General features: G+C 33.3%; 1 protein-coding gene across 1 annotated transcript in view; it reads right to left on the bottom strand.

The window, feature by feature from the left end:
• LOC142340051 (uncharacterized) overlaps positions 1-22413 on the bottom strand; it is a 29955-nt gene that overhangs the window by 2380 nt on the left and 5162 nt on the right. The window contains exons 3-4 of the mRNA XM_075390453.1: positions 18672-18798; positions 9470-9581 (exon numbers count right to left, since the gene is read on the bottom strand). Coding sequence (XP_075246568.1) covers positions 9470-9581; positions 18672-18798 — 239 coding nt within the window. The remainder of the gene's footprint in view (positions 1-9469; positions 9582-18671; positions 18799-22413) is intronic.

Consider the following 22413-nt stretch of genomic DNA (forward strand, 5'->3'; position numbering starts at 1 on the left):
AGTTTCTCTAATGACAAGTTTTATTAGCAATCCGTGGAGCTACAAATCAAACTATTTAGTGGATTTTAGTTGGAAGCTTATTCGTTTTGAAATTTTGTTGCTTATGTTTTAAGGAATAGTTTTTTGACTTTGAAATTTCATATGCTTTTTGATCGTTATCGAGGTACGTTTTTGGTCTTTTCTCGTTATTACGTTATTATTAGGTCACATGTCTGATATCCATATAGGGCGGCATAGGATTGGAGCTTTTTTGAACCTATCCAATGATCTCATTGATTGGTTTTGGATTATAACAGCTTTGATAACGTTTTCTGGCAAATCATACTTGAATTTGTTTTTTTTTCGATCTTTGAAGTTTCTTTGAGGTTTCACAGGTTTCCCTTGGAGTTACAATTGAAGCTATTTAATGATGTGAGCTGATTGCTAGAGGTTTTATTTACAGATGATAGAAGATGAGCACGTTTGCAGCATGAGTGTTTTCAACGCATCTTAAAAGTAGAGTCAGAAATAGCTCTTAAAAAAACTAGCTATTAAAAATTTTGGCTTTCGATAGCAAGATTTTGCACACGTGTGGCAATTTGTCTGCTGTCTTATGTCTTTCTTCACTAGAGTGCTGTTAATATGACTCTTATGTGATTCAATTTTTCCTATTTGCAATCGCTTGAATTCATTAACGTGCAGCTAATGCTTTTTCTGACGTCTATGCAATTTGTTGTTCTAAATATTAGTTAGTTTTAGTTTTTGGCGCCATTTTCTTGTTATTTATGTAGTCTTATCACTAATTATCAATAATAACGCTTTCATTGGGCGCTAATTGGGCAAAAGTTTACCTAAATAAGGATTTGATTTCTTTGCTAATGATTTGCCAGACGTTGACAATACTTTTTCTCAAAAAACTTAACCAATATTTGGGTTTTGCAATTGTTCGTACTTCTTTTTTGTTAACTTATCTTTTAATGTTCCTGAGAACAATTCGCACAGGTTGTTAACAGGGACTTTTCCAAAATTCTCGATCGTTTCAGTTCAAATTTAACGGAACCAATTTTTTCGAAACATTACCGAATTTTTGAGTTTCACGAGTTTTTACTGTTTAATTTGTTGTCTGTTCATTTGGTCTCTTTAAACACAAGCGGTTTTTGCTAAGAGTGCATGAAATCATTGAGTTGCTTCTTTCATTTAATGACCAGTACTTTCTAAGACGTAAAATTTTTTCGTTTTCGAACAATTTAGCGTACATTTGAGTTTTTATTGTTTTTGTTGAACATATTGCTTAGTTCCTTATGTCTAAAATTTTAACATCTTGAATAATGAATATGAAAGATTGAATCCAATTCGAATTTTCAAAGAAAATAGAGTTTTTAATCTTGTAGGGTCTTATTGCTTAGATTGAAGAGTAATAATTTTTGATTTTCTCTTATGGCTACGTGTAATGCTACGTATAAACTTTTTTTTGTAAATCTTAAAGCCCTTAAATTTGGACAAAAAATAAAAATTCTATTTGTTTACAGATTTTTAAATTGATTTTTGTACAATTTGGAGTAGTTTTAGTTGATACAAATTGTAGGCTAAAAATTTTTTAAAAATGATTTTTTTTTCAATCAAAAATGCACCCATTTGCGTCTAAATTAAAATTTATTTAGGGTCACTTGAACAACAATGCTAAAAACTGCTGACACAATTTATACACACACCATAGAGGTTTGGTTTTAGTTCCGCTTTCTATGAGACTATTCAGCAATTAAAATTTAGCCTGTTTTTTCTCCAATATGACTAAAAAATTAGCCCTAATTCATTAGTTGTTTTTCTTTTATCGAACAGGATTTTATTCAATTTACTTTTTTCTCACACAAGTCAAACAAAAACAGTTTCAAAAATAGAAAGACTAATATCACGGCTAGTTTTTGTTGAATCTTGGATATTTACAGTGGAAAATTGATTGAACTGTTTACGACGCTGTATTTGATAATCTATTTCGCTTTTTTGTTTCTTTAATTTAATTTAGCAAAAAGCTGTCATACTTACTGGTTGTTAAGTTCTAACTATATGAAATAGTCTACCTCATGACAGGTTTTATTAGCAATCCGTGGAGCAACAAATTGATCTATTTGTTTTTGAAAATCTAAGTTTTTTTCTGGTTGTTAAATTCTAACTATATGAAATAGTCTACCTCATGACAGGTTTTATTAGCAATCCGTGGAGCTACAAATTGATCTATTTATCGGTTTTTGGTTGAAAGCTTATTCGTTTGTTTATATTGTAAGGAATTTTTTTCTGACATCGATCTTTCATATACTTTTTTTATTTTTGAGCTCTTGCCCACTATGGAGGTACAATTTTGGTCTTTTCTCGTTTTTACATTATTATCAGGCCACAGATCTCATATCCATGTAGAAGGGTATTGGATTCGGACGTATTAAATCCTGTCTAATATTCTCATTGATTAGTTTAAGGTTTTAAAATCTTTGATAACTTTTTTTAGCAAATCTTTTGTGACTTGTCTTCGTTTTTGTCTAGATTTGTACTTTTTGTAGTTTAATGATATTATTGAGTTAGTCATGGGTTCACATTCTTCTAATGGAGCTATAATTGAGTCTATATAATGATTTCAGCCGATAGCTATTTGTTTTCATCTTTTTGAAAGCCATTTTTTTCAAGGTAAACTATTTTTTCTACCCCTACCTTTTTCAGTCTTATTTTTACTTCCTTTCTAGTCTCATTAGGGACAAACCTAATAACCGTGTTAGTTATATACGAGTTAATTTGTCTGGTTTAATTAAGGTTGAAGGCTTCATTTGATGCTATTTTGACTTTGATAAATGTTTTTTTTTAAGTGAACATTGAGCTTTGTTCTTAAAAAATGTTTGTTGTTGTTATTTGGTTTTATTGTTTGCTTCGTCTTTTTGATTCCATTTTACATCTGCCCTTCAAAAGCTCATTATTCAATGCACTTATTGGCCTGAATATGAAGTGATTTTTTTCGTACACAACTTTTAAAAAGAAAACGTAATTTTTTGAAAGTTTTCGATCTCTTCCTCATTTGCAGGGCAATTAAGTCAAATATGTGGACGGGGTCAAAAAATTACATGCAAACGCACATTAGCAAGCCTTCTTATTGAAATTTAAATTTGCTACTGCTCTTTTATAGAGAGTGGGTTATAATGTTAGCAGTTAATTATATTTCAAAGAATTAAAAAGAAGTTTTTGCTACCGCTTTTCACGAAATACATTTTGCCCTTCATTGATGCCTTCATTTAAGTAATTATAAATTTTTGTCCAGTTCACCATAATGATATGCATAAATTCTCTAACGATGTAGACCATTTGCGATAGATGAAAACGAGGAATCAGAGATCAGCTCTGGAGAGTTTTTAAAACTGTTTTCAATTTTTTTCCGAATTGTCGATGGCAAATCAAAAATTATTTGTCTAACTTTAATATTCTTTTTGCATCAGGGTTGCTTTTTCGTTTTCTGTAAAAGCACAAGCGAATTAGTAATTTGGCTGGCTCAAGTTCTCAAAATTTCCCCTGTATTATTTTTTGTTGTAACAGCACAAGTGAACATTGGACGCTGATCCGTGCCAAAGTTCAATAGACTGCACGATAAAAACAAAGAGGTTAGGTAGTGAGCATTTGCCGACCCCGCTCATCACCATTTTTGACTTAATGTTCTACCAACTGAGAAAGCGATAGAAAACATTAAAAGAGTCACATATTGTTCAAAAAACCACTAAAAGAAAGTAATGCACATAAAAGGGATCAAGAAAACTGGGAATGATGAGAATAAGAGATAAGGCACAGATGAAATTGAAAAAATATATTTACAATCAAAATTATATGTTTTTGTTTAAAAAGAAACCACTCTTTATGAGACTTCGTAACAATTAGAAAATAACCGCGGAAAATGATAAGTTCAAAAATATATTTTTGAAAATTTTTAGAAAGCTTTATTTTATAAGCAATTAAAACCATTTGGTACTTACAGAAATCAGAAAAAGGATCACATTGAGGAAGCAAATTAAATCTGTTAATTTGTACTTTTTAAGAGAGCATTTCATACTTGTCATTATCCTAACCAGATAAAATTCAATGACCAAAAAAGAACAACAAAATTGGCAAAATTTCTTCAATAAAATCAAACAAGTTTACAAGGAAAACGACGTCACAGCCGTTCAAACAATAATATATTCACTGAAAACAGCAAAGCTCCTTTGTTCAATCGTTAAACGCCAAAGAGATCTCCACAGCCCTGTGTCAATGAAGCAAAGAGACTTAGAGCATCCTCAAAAACTCAGATATCGCAGATATCCAAATTCGCTTTTTTTGCTAAAAATATGTAATATCAAAGCCAAGAAGCCATTTGTTGAAAAGAAGTTGTTATAAAAAATGGATTTGCGCCCACTTGAAATAAGATATGGCCAGTCTTTACGGATACTGAGCAGGCTTTGACGGAAAAAGGGTAACATTATAAAAAAGCTGAAAAGTCAATTGATTATTCTAGAATAAATATTTTCAAATATTTTCATGAGTCATTAAGAACCATTAGCTTTCAAAACAAAAAAAAACAAATTTATTTGCAATTCTTTTGAAATACATTTGTACTTGTTCTTAGTGTGACTAATTCATAAGACTACAAAAATAATAAACACGGTCAGAACTCAAAATTTATCAAGTTTTTTGTGAAACTAAAGTTTAGGAGCCAGTAAAACAATGAGATCTTAAAAACAATTTAAAACTTTTGTCAAAAAAACTTTTTTTAAACTTTGGTCTTCTTTGATTATCAATCTGTCTTCTTTGTGAAGGGTCTACGTGAAAAAGACAAAAAATAGAGATACAAACATTTAAATTTTTTTTAATGATCTTCTGAAGACAAATTGTCTAAGCCCTATAAATTTTATTTAAATAATATATCCCTAACAAAAACTAATGTCTGTTTCAGCAATAACAAGGAATCTAAGTTAGGTCATGTCGAAATTAGACCAAAAATCGAAAGGATCAAATATCTTTATGTGATTTAAGTTTATTTAATCTTAAAGTCCATTTAGTCTATCTTTAAACCATTAGCTATAACAAAAAAAATTTTGAATGAGTTCCTATATAAAAATTCAAAGGAAGCCTTGAAAATCTTAATGATCTAAAAATTTTTGAAAGAAGTACAACAAACCCTGGTAAAAATTAAAAACTAATTTTGAAAGCTAATTTTTTCAAGGTAAACTATTTTTTCTACCTCTACCTTTTTCAGTCTTATTTTTACTTCCTTTCTAGTCTCATTAGGGACAAACCTAATAACCGTGTTAGTTATATACGAGTTAAATTGTCTGGTTTAATTAAGGTTGAAGGTTTCATTTGATGCTATTTCGACTTTGATAAATGTTTTTTTTTAAGTGAACATTGAGCTTTGTTCGTAAAGAATGTTTGTTATTGTTATTTGGTTTTATTGTTTGCTTCGTCTTTTTGATTCCATTTTACATCTGCCCTTCAAAAGCTCATTATTCAATGCACTTATTGGCCTGAATATGAAGTGATTTTTTTCGTACACAACTTTTAAAAGGAAAACGTAATTTTTTGAAAGTTTTCGATCTCTTCCTCATTTGCAGATCAATTAAGTCAAATAAGTGGACGGGGTCAAAAAATTACATGCAAACGCACATTAGCAAGTCTTCTTATTGAAATTTAAATTTGCTACTGCTCTTTTATAGAGAGTGGGTTACAATGTTAGCAGTTAATTATATTTCAAAGAATTAAAAAGAAGTTTTTGCTACCGCTTTTCCCGAAATACATTTTGCCATTCATTGATGCCTTCATTTAAGTAATTATAATTTTTTGTCCAGTTCACCATAATGATATGCATAAATTCCATAACGATGTAGACCATTTGCGATAGATGAAAACGAGGAATCAGAGATCAGCTCTGGAGAGTTTTTAAAACTGTTTTCAATTTTTTTCCGAATTGTCGACGGCAATTCAAAAACTATTTGATGAACTTTAATATTCTTTTTGCATCAAGATTGCCTTTCTGTTCTTTGTAAAAGCACAAGCCAATTAGTAATTTGGCTGGCTCAGAGTCTCAAAATTTCCCCTGTATTATTTTTTGTTGTAACAGCAGAAGTGAACATTGGACGCTGATCAGTGCCAAAGTTCAATAGATTACGCGATAAAAACGGAAAGGGTCGGTAGTGAGCATTTGCACCAAAATTTTCCGACCACGCTCATCTCCATTTTTGACTTAATGGCCTACCAACTGACGAAGCGATAGAAAACTTTAAAAGAGTCACATATTGTTCAACAAACCACTAAAAGAATGTAATGCATCTAAAAGTGATCAAGAAAACTGGGAATGATGAGAATAAGAGATAAGGCACAGATGAATTTAAAAAAATATATTTACAATCAAAACTAGATATTTTTGTTTAAATTAAACCACTCTTTAATGAAACTTCGTAGCAATTGGAAATTTTTAGAAACCATTATTTTATAAGCGATTAAAACCATTTGGTACTTAGAGAAATTATCAAAAAGGATCAAATTGAGGAAGCAAAATAAATCTGTTAGTTTGTACTTCATAAGGTAGCATTTCATACCTGTCATTATCCTAACCACATAAAATTCAACGACCAAAAAAAGAACAAAAAAAACTGGCAAACTTTCTTTAATAAAATCAAACAAGTCAATTGAATGTTTTATAATAAATATTTTCAAAATTTTTCATGAGTCATTAAAAACCATTAGCTTTCAAAAAAAAACAAATTTACTTGCAATTCTTTTGAAATACATTTGAACTTGTTCTTAGTGTGGTTAATTCATAAGACTACAAAAATAATAAACACGGTCAGAACTCAAAATTTATCAAGTTTTTTGTGAAACTAAAGTTTAGGAGCCAGTAAAACAATGAGATGTTAAAAACAATTTAAAACTTTTGTCGATAAAACGTATTTTTTATCTTTGGTCTTCTTTGATTATCAATATGTCTTCTTTGTGAAGGGTCTACGCGAAAAAGACAGAAAAAGAGATACATGCCATAAAAGTTTTTTTAAAACGATCTTCTGAAGACAAATTGTCTAAGCCCTATAAATGTTATTCAAATAATATATCCCTAACAAAAACTAATGTCTGCTTCAGCAATAACAAGGAATCTAAGTTAGGTTATGTCGGAATTAGAACCAAAAATCGAAAGTTTCAAATATCGTTATGTGATTTGACTTTACTTCATCTGAAAGTCCATTTAGTCTATCTTTAAACAATTAGCAAAAAAATTTTGAAATGGTTTGTATATAAACATCCAAAGGAAGCCTTTAATATCTTTAATTATATAAAAATTTTTGAAAGTAGTACAACAAACCCTCCCTGGTAAAAATTAAAAACTCCAATAAATTTCGCAATCAAAATTATAGAACATTCACAAAAACCATTAGAAATCAATTGAACCTGACATTAATGCGATAATTTGACAAGGAGACAAGACTGAACCTCACAAATGGGCAAACATTTAAAAACCAAGACGTTTCTTTTGAAACCAAAGCCGAATACCATTAGTGTAATTTCAAACCATCATAGAAAAAAAATTCTATTTCACATGGAAAAAAGAATGAGTTTTTCTCTGAAGATAACAAACAGGCCGGTATAGCATGATAAAACAGATGCTTGATTCAAAATTTCAGTGATATTTTCTCAAAACATATAAATACAGACCAATAAGAGCCAATAGATATCAGATGGTAACAAGGTAAACTAAATGAAAAAACCAATTGGTTTTTTCATTACCGAGACTAAGTCGCGAGTAAGCGAAAAGAACGAAAACTGCAAGAGTTGGTTCCAAGTTGTTTTGAAACGCTTTGTCGAAGTCTCAATACCCATGAGCTTATTATTAAAAAACTGATAAATTACGTTCATTGGAGCTCATTTTCTTGTTCAATTGAATCATAGTATGCCGAAATTGAATCTTGTTTTGAATTCATCTTCGTATGTGATTAATTCTATCTTTATAAGAAAAACAAAAATCGCAAAAGTTTTTGGAAAAAAATATTGCGCCCCGATAAATTCCGTAAAATTTTGGATTACGAGAACCCATGAAGAGAACAAAACTGATCTTGATATCGCTGTTTGTCCCACTAGGCATCTGATCATTCCAATTTTTTTCAAAACAAATACTTAGGCAAGTGAAATATTTCAATATGTCAGAAATATATGATGCCTTTTGGATACATATCGAGATAAATTGACAAAAAACAGGCAAAATTGTATTTCTTGTAGACCATTATGGGAAGCTGAAACAAAATTATTTTTCTTTCGAAGTTGAAAAAGATCGTGTTAGCAGTTTTCAGGTCTCTATTTTTGGCAAATTTGCACAAAGTGGGCTAGAAAAATGTATTTGACAACATTATTCAAGAAAATTTTTGAAATTCGACAAAATTGGCAGAAATTTAGCAAAAAATGGCTCGGAGCAAACTACTCAGCAACCCCTTAGAGGCAAAGGAAATAAAATTATTGTTGAGAATTCTTACAAACTTTAGCAAAATCAACATAAATGTAGTCTAAAATTACGGAAATTGGGGTCAGAAAAACGAAAATCTGTTTATTACTCACAAAATTTTTCAGCTTAATATCTCCACGGAAAAAACGAAATTCAATAAAATTATTTTCAATTATAAATTCTACGCTGGCCGGGCTTTTGAGTCATACAACAAACAATTCTTTACGATGAATATATCGATCTGCGAAAATTGACTGAGCAAAAAAAACCAATTGAATATATAGTTCCTCCCTCCCACTAAAAAGGGGTCGGAACAATACAAATTGAAGAACTGGATCTATTCTACTTAGACCCCCCAGCTTAGTGCGAGCATAAAAATTCTACGCCCCCCTTTTAATTGCTTTTTAATTACAGTGCTCAGAACTTGATTTTGTTTGTCCAGACATATAAAATCTTGATTTCTTAACAAAACTTGACATTTTCTATCAAGATCTTTTGACGGTGATTCCGGGCAGATTTTTGAGGAACAGATTTGAGTCTTCGTACGTTTTTACGCACAGATTACGAGTGCGTGCACGTACTGATCAGTTCGTACGTATGAGTTCCCTATATTAACATGACCTGTCAAGAGGAAACTGTAACTTAATGTTTCTAGGCTCTATTGCCTCTTTTTGGAGTCTCAACAGCTATTATTTAGCGTATTTTTAACAATTTCTTTAAAAAAGAATTTGCAACAAGAAATAATGCATAAATTTTTAAACCTGTTGTAAATTAATGGAAGTATTTGCAAACTGTTTCAAAATTAAGGCAAGAGTTTACAAGTAATTACAATTTAATGCAGAAGTTTCGGAATTTTTTGTAAAAGTTTGCAAACATAATGCATCTTTTTTTTGGAAATATTTAATATATTTAATATATAAATTTTTTATAAACATTCCTTTAATTTTCGACTTGTGTTTGGTTAGGGACAAAAGATACACAGAAAAAAGTTTAAAAAGTAACCTTTAGTATGGGACATGAGGGAAACTGAAGAGAGTTCGCGAGACTTCTGTTGACTATTCTGAGTGTTTTGAGCAAATGAGTGATACGAAGGTATGGCAGAGCGAAACAGAGCCTAAAACACAATTGATGCTTAGCAATCAATCCCGGGTCGAGGTGTCAACGCCATTCAACGCAAAAATATGCAAGATAAGCGGTGAATGCGGAAATTACATAAATCAGGCGGTGAATGCGGTGAAAAAAAATTTATCGCCTGGTAGCGGTGAAATTACATAAATTCACCAGTTTAAAAAACTGTCCAAATTATGTAAGATAAGCGTTGAATGCGATGAAATTACATAAATTCACCGCTTATCTTAGAGGTGAACTTACATAAAATCACCGCTTAGAAATTGTTAAATTTGTGTGAGAACAGCAATGGATGCGTTGAAATTACATAAATTCACCGCTTAGAAAACGCTTCGAATAGTCTTTTGTTCAACGAGGTTAAGATACATTTATCAAAAGACGCACGAAAAATTTAGCCACGAATAATCTTACATCTTTTTGAAAATTTTTTCAAGCGGTGAATTTATGTAATTTCATCACTAGAGTAAGCGGTGAACTTACAGAAAAATTACCACATTTCACCGCATTTCACAGCTAAAATTTATAACTTCACCGCCATTCTTACAAAAGTTCAACGCGCATGTTTTACAAAAAGTAGACTGAATTTAATTCCAAACAAGTATGCTCGAAGTTTTTGAGAAGTGGAGCAGTGGAAGAAGAAGTGGCTGACGTGCAGGAGTTGAGCGGTTCGAATCCTTGCAAGGACGGTAACATCTAGTAAGCGGTGAAATGTGGTGAATTTTTGTAAGTTCACCGCCTTCTCTAGTGGTGAACTTACATTATTTCACCGCATTTCTTCGCAAAGTTATGTACGAAACTTGCAGTGAAAAAACCAACTTTTCACCGCTTATTTTACATAATTTTCCGCTCTCTTCTGGACCCGGGATCCAGAAACTGATTGGGGTGGGGGGTTCCAATTCCTTTGAAATCATGTTCAGAAGATTGATGAAAAAGAGCAGTTTAGATGAAGGCAAATATTGTTCTCATGACCCTCTATAACTGACTCCCACTTGCTTCTTTCAAAAGTTTGTATCTGGAATGGATCTCAGTTGACGATCCCGATAGGTATGGACAGCATCTTACCGGTTGGATCTGAAATTTTCTCTTACCTACACTTCAGCTTGCGATTTAGGGTCGGATAGCTGTGGATTAGTTATTTTTGTTTTATGTATTAAATAAATAAGTACAATTTGAAGGTTAAGGCTTCATTTGATTAAGTTTTTGAAAAGAAGTATACTTCGCAATCCGAAACTCAAGTGAAAGCTCACACTTGCTCAATCTAACATATTAATGAATTGCGTGTTCAAGAGTTGTTTAATACAACCCCCAGAAAAAATCTTTCTCTTCAACTCGGCCAACAATTGTTCAAAAACCAAGTACTTGAGAACTGTGACCATCAAAGGAAAGTAAACTAGGGTTCAGATTATGAATCCTGATTCAGTTCAAAATCCAGTCTTCAAAGTTCTGATTCAGTTCAAAATCCTGATTGAGTTCGAAATCCTGATTCAGTTTAAAATCCTGATTCAGCTTAAAATCCTGATTCAGTTCAGAATCCTGATTCAGTTTAAAATCCTGATTCAGTTCAGAATCCTGATTCAGTTCAGTTTAAAATCCTGATTCAGTTCAGAATCCTGATTCAGTTTAAAATCCTGATTCAGTTCAAAATCCTGATTCAGTTTAAAATCCTGATTCAGCTTAAAATCCTGATTCAGTTCAGAATCCTGATTCAGTTTAAAATCCTGATTCAGTTCAGAATCCTGATTCAGTTTAAAATCCTGATTCAGTTTAAAATCCTGATTCAGTTCAAAATCCAGTCTGGCGTATACTAAAATCAGGCATTATTTGAGCAGCCTCAAGGAAAACACCAAAAATCTGTCTAAAAAAATTGATCAACTCACTGTTGAATGCAAGGATAGTCTCTGCAATGAAAACTCCTAAAGGGGAGATCAAAATGTACGTTGAGAGCATTTTGCTGGAAATCATGAAAGTTTTGAGCAACAGACATACAATCATGTCAATTTGAGCCACTAAAGTTGATTCATAAGTGGTCTTAGCTGTTGTGTTGTATATTAAACGAATGAGCCGGACGTCCTGAAAACCAAATGAACAGACGAAAACAAATGGTCGTTTCAAGGTGCATTATTGGGCAGCATAAACGCGGAGGATGGGAGCACAAACTTAGTGTCAACCAAACACCAACTAAATGCTCAAAGCGTTTTGAAAATTTGTCGATGAAACAATCGGGATTGCAAAATAAGGAATCGGAACATAGCGAAGACAGCCAGAATGTCAAGAAAATTTTGTCGTCAGGGTAAACCTGAAAAAGAAGCCTCCGACAGAATTGCTCCCGTTAGCAAATTTACAACAAATGTTTTGAAAAACTTGCTTTCAAATAAACTCTTAACTTTTTGTTTTATGCATTTTAACAGTGTGACTTTACCTGTTTTACCTTCAAACGTTTTTACGTCATTTGCTTTTTATTTGCCGGAGAAACGGTTGACGATCAGCTAAAAGAATGAATTGAACTCTTAACATCAGTTGGTCTCAGAACATTATGCGGCTCTAAATCAATCGGAGTTTGCTCTGAAAGCCATAACTGGGGTTGAGAAAGCTCTTTGGAGCGGAGTCTTTCCAGCGTTTTCAGTTCATTATTGACAAATTGCTCACTTCTATTGAAACTCCAACTGCGTTGCTGCATGCACATATAAATGTTTTCGCAAAAAAATATCGCAATTAAATTGCGAACGTGACATATATTGACCAACCTCAGTGTGCATTTGGAATTCTACGTAATTGATCAAAGGAACCAAAACTTTGTTCACTCTTCCGCAATATCGAACTGACAACAGGATTGGTCGGAATGCCTGGTTTGTTTGATAACAGCCAAAAGAAAGCTTGGGACCGAAAAATGGGCACATGCACCCATGATGATTCATGTCATCAGCCGAGCAGCCGAAATTTTTTTTACAATTGAGGTGACAGACATCAAGTAACGGCCGCCTATACTGGCTCGGTACAGGTATCAGAAACTTTGGTTAAATATTTACTAACTCGCTGAATTAGCCTCATACAGGCAACTGGCCAGCTGCATTTTTTTTCTCCTGATCTAGAACTACATGTGCTTCGAAGTGAATTTCACGTCGGTCTACAATACAAACTTGTGTCGCTCTGATTCTAGCGGCAATCTAAGTGGACGTGCCGTGTCATGATTATACGATTATGCGATCATATAACATAAGCATGTAAAAAAGCTAACTTGTCTGTTAAACAAAATTTGTTCACTGATGGCAATACTGGTCTCGGTGATACATTCCTTGCGTCATGCAAATCGAAGATATCGCTGCATTTGATGCTACATTGACATCCCATGCGCAACAAAACGTAAACAATCCGATTATAAATTCAGGACACCGTTTGGAGCGCAAGTTTGAAGCCTCTGATAACTGGATTAAGAACCGCCCCTTGCATCATAAAACTGTCTCCGCAAAACAGTTTTGGTGAAAAGCATTCTTAGAAGCTGTTTAGGTAAAACACTCTAGGATAACTTAATATCCTCCTACCCTCCGAGCGTTACAGGTTTATACCGTTTCTGAGGACGAGAATTCAAATGAGTCAAAAGAATGATCGGTCAAGCGAAAACGTAAAAGAAAACTACAGGACTAATATATTATTGCGACAAACTTCCCTTGAGAGCAAATAAAAACCCTAGTGTCATAGGTCAAAAAGCATTTTTTTCCGTATATTTCAAAACTGCAAGATATAAAAACAAAATTGAAGCGTAGAAACTATTAGTTCAAAGGCGTTTTCTTTCATTATTTCCTGGTTTTTACGTTATTTGTTATTTCTCCTGTTTGTCAGGTTCTATGAAGCCAAAAAATCTGACATGAGTTTCTTTTAATTGCTTGCGTGCAATTGCTTCAAGTTCTCTTCAAGCATACGCTGAAAAAGCAAATATTTTTTAAAAAAGAAACCTCATTATTTCAAGCTCTTATTTCCCTGTATCTGTTTTGTTGCTATGAATAAAAAAATCAGGTCGTTTAATCGTTCTTTAGTTCCTCTAGTTATTATTTGATTTTCTTCTGTTTGTTTAATATTGTCGTTATTAGTATTGAGCTGATATTGTCGGCCAAAGTATGTTAATCAACATCAAATTGTGAATCTTTATCGAACTTTCATGTGAATTGAGAACAGTTCTTTGTAGAAAAATTTATACAGTTTTCTTGATACTGTGGCATTAATATTGGCTGACAATTTTGTGACGTTGTTTCTGCTCTTTTGATTGCCAATTTTGATTTATTTGACATCTTTCAAAGACGCTAAATCCCTACAAAAATATCCTCAGTTTGATTGAAACTTTTACAAAATTTCTAAAAGTATCAAAAGCAATATTTTGAATTAAGGCGTTGCAGTTGGCTTCAAAAATTCAGGAAAAATTTATTTTGGAGATTCAAAATTGCAACTACAATAAGCCACAATTTTTGTATGGGATGATGGACCTAGCTACGTACTTACATTCACTTTTTTTTAAAAAAAATGGAAACCTCTCTGATTTTTATGGCCCCTAAAAAATGATAGCAGAACCTAAAGACTCATTGGGGCCCAGAAGAAGAAGATACACCACTTAACAACAATGCTGTGGTTTTCTATTGGCTTAAAATTTTTTGGCCGTTTCCATAGCGCGTGAAGCTCAGGCGACCATGTTTTAATCCAGTAAAAAGATTATGTATCAGAATTGAGATGGTGAAGACACTCGGAAATGTGCGTCCGCACATAATGTTCCGAACTCAGTCAAACACGTTTTTGAATTAATTGCCCATGAAATGAGGAACAGATAGAACACTTTCGAAAAATCGATTATTCGTCGAAATAAATTTGTGCATCTAAAATGTCGCTTTGATCGCTTCTTTAAAACTTAGCTTCAACTTAGCTTCAACTTACATTCACTTTTTTAAAAAAAATGGAAACCTCTCTGATTTTTATGGCCCCTAAAAAAATGATAGCAGAACCTAAAGACTCATTGGGGCCTAGAAGAGGAAGATACACCACTTAACAACAATGCTGTGGTTTTCTATTGGCTTAAAATTTTTTGGCCGTTTCTATAGCGCGTGAAGCTCAGGCGACCATGTTTTAATCCAGTAAAAAGATTATGTATCAGAATTGAGATGGTGAAGACACCCGGAAATGTGCGTCCGCACATAATGTTCCGAACTCAGTCAAACACGTTTTTGAATTAATTGCCCACGAAATGAGGAACAGATAGAACACTTTCGAAAAAATCGATTATTGGTCGAAATAAATTTGTGCATCTAAAATGTCGCTTTGATCGCTTCTTTAAAACTTAGCTTCAATATCAAGAACTATACAAATTAAATAAAAAAATATTCGAGGCCTGATGATATAATGACACTAAAACGAGTAAGAGTCACGACAAACAACAAGATCAAATAAAAACGACAAACATTAATTACGACCAAAACTCATTGTCTACCTATTTTCAAAAGAAAACGACAAATTATTAAGAAAACGAAAAATTATTAAGAAAACGACAAATTAGGATCAGATAAAAATTTAAAAAATGACTTGCCTTTTAACAAAAAATTTACGACCTGTCGTTATTGAAAACAAAAACAACTTGATGAAAACTAAAAGAGCAAACTAAGAAATTTTTTACACTTTTAGTAAACAATTAAATTCAAAGTCAGGAAAACCATTAGCCATCAACTGAAATCGTTCAAAGAATTCTTTTATACCTTCAAATATTTCGTTGAGAACTGTCACTATACAGAATGCCAAGTGACTACAAAAAAACAAATACAGGCAAAGATCAGAAGTCAATTCAATTTTGCGAGGAAACGGAGTCGAAGACTATAAAATCACCCTTCATTCATTAAAATTTTGAAATGTATCAGCTGCGTCTTTTTTTCTAATTTGGTTTGCTTTTTCTCAAAAAAGTACCACTAATGTGATGACTGAACGAAACAGCAAAAGAGAACCTCGAAAGTTGGATTTCCCCTACAAAAATTGAAATGTTATGAGAACTCATAGTATCAACGCCAAAAAGCATTAATTAGATAATGAAACAGCAATAAAGATGGAATTAAAATTCACCTCACAACAATTGAAACCTCTTTTTGCTATTTCTACGTTAAATGCTGGCAGTAATAAAATTGAAAGTGGCAATCTCAAAAAACATTATTTTTTGAAAACCGAAATATTAAAACCTTATAAGGTAATAAACTTGAGATTTCACAGGCAAAAAGATAACAGGAACAACTTGTGGCTGCGTAGGAAGCCAAATTGACATACCATTAGTAAAAATTATTCAAAGGAGTACACTTTAGCAACCGATATTGACAGAATTCAACCACTCAAACACAATTTTAAGCAGGTGTTGAAGCCGGAAAATTGACGGCATTTCGCTGAAATTGTTGTGTAGTTTAATTGGCGTTCACCTGCACCTGTTGACAATTGATGTTTCCTTTGAAATTGTTTTGTTCTGTAACTAGCATATACAAAAAATAACAAAAAAGCAAAAATATTCAAAAATGTACAACGAGAAATTACAGACCAAATGTTTTTTTACGGAACTCATAATTAAAACAAACAATTTCCTGGTATTGCTGTTTCTGTTTTTACGAATTGAAAATCATTTAAAATTTTGGCGAAATAGATATTTTAACCTATAAGTGAATACATCAAAAGTGAATGATAATTTTTTAAGACTTATCGAGTAATTTTACCTAAAAACATTTTTTATCAATTGAAAACATTTGACAGTTTTTTGAAGCACTGATTTTTTTACACTGAACTAGAAAATTGATAACTTAGATTCAATCATAAGACTATAAAAAGAAGATGTATTAAGAAGAGTATTACGAGAGCCGTTAAGAGAACGGATAATTAATCCCGCATTGGAATGAAAGTATTTAGGCGTTAATTAACTATTCTTTCACTGCGCGCTAATCAAATTAACGCTTGTTAGAACTACCAATACACAGATATTTATGCAACTTGAATCGACTGATTTAAATTAACACAACTTTTGGCCAGGATCTGCTCGCATAAGTCCAGAATAAAAAATGTGCGTTGTTGAGCGTAGGCGGCTTGTATCAATGCACTTACTTTTGATTAAAATTACTTCTGCTTTTGACAGTTGCAATGCAGATCGTTTCCCCCAAGTTCAATAATTATGATGCAGATTGCTTCAGGGGAAAGGACAATAGGTCCTCATGAAAAGCCACCAAGAAAACCGTAATTGCTGCGCTTGTAGAAGAGGGGAAAAGAAAAAAACAGGTTTCTACATGATCAATATTTGATGCTCTCAAATTTCAGATTTTTTTTGGAGTTTGAATAATTTTTCCGTGAGATATAAAAGAGTTTAATCTCTTGTCTCTCTCGGCCAATAGGAAAATTAAGAAGCACCTCACTATGAACGTCAGTATGTGATTCGCTCCCTATCGGCCCAAACTGAGCTGAGAGGATTTTATAAGTTCCCTCAGCGAAGTGGGATGGAATAAGAGAGGGATAAGAAAGTCAAGATTCAGCAGCAGCCAACTGCTTCATTTTTTCTAAAGCAAAATCTGAATGTCCAAAAAAGAAACAAATCAAATTCTTGGGAAAAAAATTAATTTTTCAAGTGAACAATACAGATTGAAGGAAGTATTCGGAAGAATTTTGTCAACGCTACAACAAAATCAACAACAAACAGCTCAACCCGTTAATTTTCCACTCTGTGTAAGCTTGTTTATTTAAACAATCTAGTTATTTAATTTAACTTCTCAGCCCCCATTTGAATTATAGTTGAGACTTATTAGCGCAAACATGTCTTGGGCATATATCTTTGCCTTCGACCTGTTTATTTCTTTTATCAGTTAGATTGGCATACAAACAGGGATCCCGAAATGTGTGATCCGTAATAGCCCGTTCTGTTTGATAGCTCTTTACGCAAAAATCAGAAAAGTTTTGGTTTCAACCTTATTTGAACGTAATTGGGAAGTTTTTTAATTAAATTACCCAATACAGATGACTTGCATGAAATTTGAATGAAAAAAAGCAGAAACATTTTAAAAAAGAGAGATCCAAAATATAACCATTTTCTTTGCAAAAATCAACAATGAGACCAAACTGGCCTTCCTATCAATCCGCGGTCGTTGATCAAAGCAATTGTTCTTAAACATGGTGTAGTATTTATAACTAGAATATCAGATTCAAATTATGCATTTTTTTTTGAAATATTGGTTCAAAATAGCCAAACACCGCAAAATTATTTTCATCCAGAAAGCATTCTTTTGAAGGTGCAATGGATCACTATCTGAGTGAATGAAGATTGTGCCAGCATTATTTTTGTCTGCAACACCAGTCAGACCGGACAATGTTAAGCTAACGTTCACAAAACTATAAACGTCCGTAACTCGAAAACAAATGAAAATCACAAAAATCTTTTAAAATTGAAATTCTACGCTCGACAAGCTTTCTAATGATACCACTCACAGCCCTATACGATGAATATATCGATCGGCAAAAATTGACTGAACGTAAAAAAACAGTTGAGTATGTAGTTACTCCCCCTACTAAACTGGGTCGAAACAATTAACTGCGCACTGATTTCAGCAAGTGTAAATCCAAAGACCTCAAACTAGCTGTTCAGTATAGGTTGTACGTGTTGAATTGAACTCATGCACAGAAACAAATTGAACTAAAATTTTCACTGTCCGCAGTAAGAGCTTTGAGTATAGTGAAAACAACTTACCATAAACTCCCCAAATCAATTTAATTATATTGATGCCAAAGTTTTCATGAAAAAATTGGAATGACTCTTTTCAAATACTGACTACTTTAATCAAATAATTTAATGTTGTATTTTGCACATTTAAATACATACACATTCAGCAGCCCCCCCCTCTGAGTTCATTTGGCTATTTTTGGACTTGAAACCACTATTCTGGTAATAGTTGATTAGCAAAATTGACAGTGTGTTGTAACGGATTTCAAGTAACCCTTATACGGCTGTTTTATAACTTTATTAAGGCTTTCAGAATGATGCTTTCCACATTGTCATGCTATGCACTGGTTACTGGTGTTCAATTTTTTATTTTACCTCGTGAGTGGGACTGACAGACAGGTCATCTTGTAGGGTTTGCCGCATATTGGGAGGGGAAGCTGCATCCAGGCTATCTGCTCTGTGGTGTCCTCGCCTGATTTCAGTGTAGTGGTACTCGATCGTACTAAATATTCTAACTGATATTTTTTGCACACCCAGTTATTTTTTTTCGTATATGGAACATCAGTTGCCAAACATGTAGTTTCAAGTGAGACAAAACCAGTTAGATCAATCCAAGACCAGCAAGATTCTGATTTTCAGGATAAACTTGTGTTGCCTTAGCATAATCAAGTTATGTTTCGTATTTTCTGTGATAAACATTGAGATGTCTTGATGAGATCTCGGCAAAGTGTCGCATTCCATGATACAAATTGTCTCCCGGTCATTAGGTTTTATTTCTTATATTGACACACTAGCTGGCTGACTTTACTCACTTGAAGTTCGAGCTTTTGCTGGAACTGTTTTTTTATTTTGATTAAAAATTTTTTGATCAGATTTACCCTATATTCTCCGACGAGTTTGGCAAATTCGTCAGTTTAGCAATCTGTTCTCCAATGGATATCAGATTAAGCTGAAGTGCTAAAGAAAGTTAAAAAAGCATGGCAAGTCCTGACCTACAATTCAAAAATTTTTCATTGACTAAATAAAAAACTAGACAAAGAATGGACTATGAGTGAATTAAGAAAACCATTTCCAGAAAAATCAGATAAAAAAATGAAGGTCAATGTCAAAATGCTGCATGTGAAAAAAACCACTAGCGAGAAAGAGAAATTTGGTTCAAACAAAAAACGAGGCCTAGAATGAACTATGAAGGGATTGGGAAAACCATTTAGAAAATATCCGATAAAAAAGAGGTAAAAATTAAGGTAAAATTACCGCATTTGAACAAATAAACAAACACGAGAAAGCTAATTTTTTTCAAACAACTTTTTCTCACTTATCTTTATAATTAGGGCGAAAAAATTTCACGCCGCAAAACCACTCAAATTTTTGTTGCACTTCCTGTTTCGGTATGATCAAAATCATCACTCCAATTTTACTTCAAAAATCATGAAAATGTGTGAACAGATCTTAAAAAACCATAGCCGGAACACTTCCAGAAACGACTTGGAGTGGAAAATAGACAACCCTAACTAGCCTAATGAACCTCCTAATTGATTATGCGAATCAACTTGAAACAATAACAGGCGATGTAAAATTAACTGACAACAATAACTGATAAAGAATCTGAAGACAGTGCCCCAATAAATTTCAAACTTTTTGAATTGTAAAAAATATGAATGAACTTATGCGAGCTCTTGTAGGAAAAATGGAATTGCTAAAGTTCTATTTGCTGATTATGAGGATATTCTGACCTTTCTTGAAAAACAACGACAATAATTCAACACATATTCTCATTTAACGTCATTTGTATTAATGATGAAGAAGCTATGCGTTGAACATGGACAAATGAGAGGAAGACGGCATGAATCTGGTCCCTTGTACTGGTGGATATTGTACCCATTGTTCACAGACAAAAACTTTATTTGTCAAATATAAATAGTGATTGCTTGAGACGCAACTGAGAGACTTAATTGTGCCTGTAGGCCCTTTTATGTGTAGTTGCAAATGTACAGTTCATTTGATTTCTGGTAAAATATACAACTAGTATTTGGAGGGAAACTTAGGCACTCAACAACTAATTGGGTTTGGTGTCCGATCAGTAACCGTGGACATCACTGATGGTGTGGACAATATTGACAATATTTTGTCCTTGCTTTCCACCCTTGTTCAAAAGCAGTAATTGTGACTGCTATTTCGAATCAAAATTTAGCTGAAGTCTCATGTCGTCTCAAATGTCCTCGCTAGCTTACAACCGAGATCGTAAAGCAGTGACAAATTCGTGTATTTTTGCCGCATAATGGAATTATGATAAGATGGAAAGATGGAATGGGGGGGGGGGGTTGTTGGATGTGGGGGTCAACCTCTATGAACAGAACTTCACAGCATAAGTACAAGTCTCCAAAACAGTTTCTATGAATCGCATACTTTGAGACTAATGAGCTGAAAGGCACCAAGAGAACTTAATGCCCGCTTGGGGATACCTGTTTATCCCGTTTTTGAGGTCAAAAAGTCAAATGGGTCAGACGAAAAATCGCATAAAAACACCAACTGGACTAATATAATTGCTAAAAACTTAGTTTGAGAGCAATTAATAAAAAACAGATCTAAAATACTTGCCTTTAAAACTTATTTTCTAAATAAAACGTCTTGCTAGAGAGATGTATTCGCTTAAAATTGGATTATTTCTAAATCCATCTGTTAGCAGAAGTCTTGCAAAGCCGGAATTCACAAGCTGAAATGCGATTCAGTTTTTGTTTGGAAATTACATGACATCGTCAATAATCTCAAAGATGTCAAAGCACTTAAATTACTGCGTCGCCTTTTTTCGTTCAAGGCAGCGTCAACTAACCTACCTTCATATCAAATATTTTGGTCCCCTTATTGTCTTCACCACGCTGATTTTTTATACGATTTACCTTGTATGATCAAAGTATCGTCTTTACTTTCTTGGAAACAAATTGAGCACTCTTACATCTAATCGCAAAAATTCACTTTTTCTAATGTCTTGCTAAGCTTCTTATAATTGTGAGGATTGCAGTCGAAGTCTGGTCAGCGTTTCAATAAGTTGCAAATTGTATGAGTGTTAAGAACCGTCGTGGACAATAGTAACAATATCCCTGTCGTAACTTTTTTACAACACAGCTTAAGTTGTGTTTTAGGACCACTTTCTAGCTTTGCCCTCTGATCAGACAATATGCGAACATACATTTGATCAGACGATTCATGCGATCCTTGTCCAGACTATCGTGAGGCTATAACCCCTTCTCAGAACCTGTAAAATGGGTTGAACCACACCAATTGGTCTGACCAGAGTTTGGTTGAAACGGTATGGCACTTCACTCTCCTTTCTGATTCCACAGGAATCGGATGACCAATTAATATAAGCCTACTTAAAATTATGTTCAAAAACTTAAGAAATGTTTGTTTTTCACCATTTTTTTAAGAGAAAAACGTTCAAAGCCTTTGTTTTTTAAATTGTTTTTGAAGGTCGTTGAACGTATGAAATGAGCATTTTTGACAGTTATTTTTTAAAGGAAATGTTCGTTTTTGGCTATATCGAATATTGACACAGATATTCGGCATTATATACGACACGGCTTGTAATCAATCTCGTCAGATTTAAGCTTGAAAGTACCTGATATCATCCCTGGTGGATATTGTACCCATTGTTCACAGACAAAAACTTTATTTGTCAAATATAAATAGTGATTGCTTGAGACGCAACTGAGAGACTTAATTGTGCCTGTAGGCCCTTTTATGTGTAGTTGCAAATGTACAGTTCATTTGATTTCTGGTAAAATATACAACTAGTATTTGGAGGGAAACTTAAGCACTCAACAACTAATTGGGTTTGGTGTCCGATCAGTAACCGTGGACATCACTGATGGTGTGGACAATATTGACAATATTTTGTCCTTGCTGTCCACCCTTGTTCAAAAGCAGTAATTGTGACTGCTATTTCGAATCAAAATTTAGCTGAAGTCTCATGTCGTCTCAAATGTCCTCGCTAGCTTACAACCGAGATCGTAAAGCAGTGACAAATTCGTGTATTTTTGCCGCATAATGGAATTATGATAAGATGGAAAGATGGAATGAGGGGGGGGGGGTTGTTGGATGTGGGGGTCAACCTCTATGA

The sequence above is a fragment of the Convolutriloba macropyga genome, chromosome 5, assembly GCF_964194025.1.
Source record: "Convolutriloba macropyga chromosome 5, txConMacr16.3, whole genome shotgun sequence".
Lineage (NCBI taxonomy): Eukaryota > Metazoa > Xenacoelomorpha > Acoela > Convolutidae > Convolutriloba > Convolutriloba macropyga.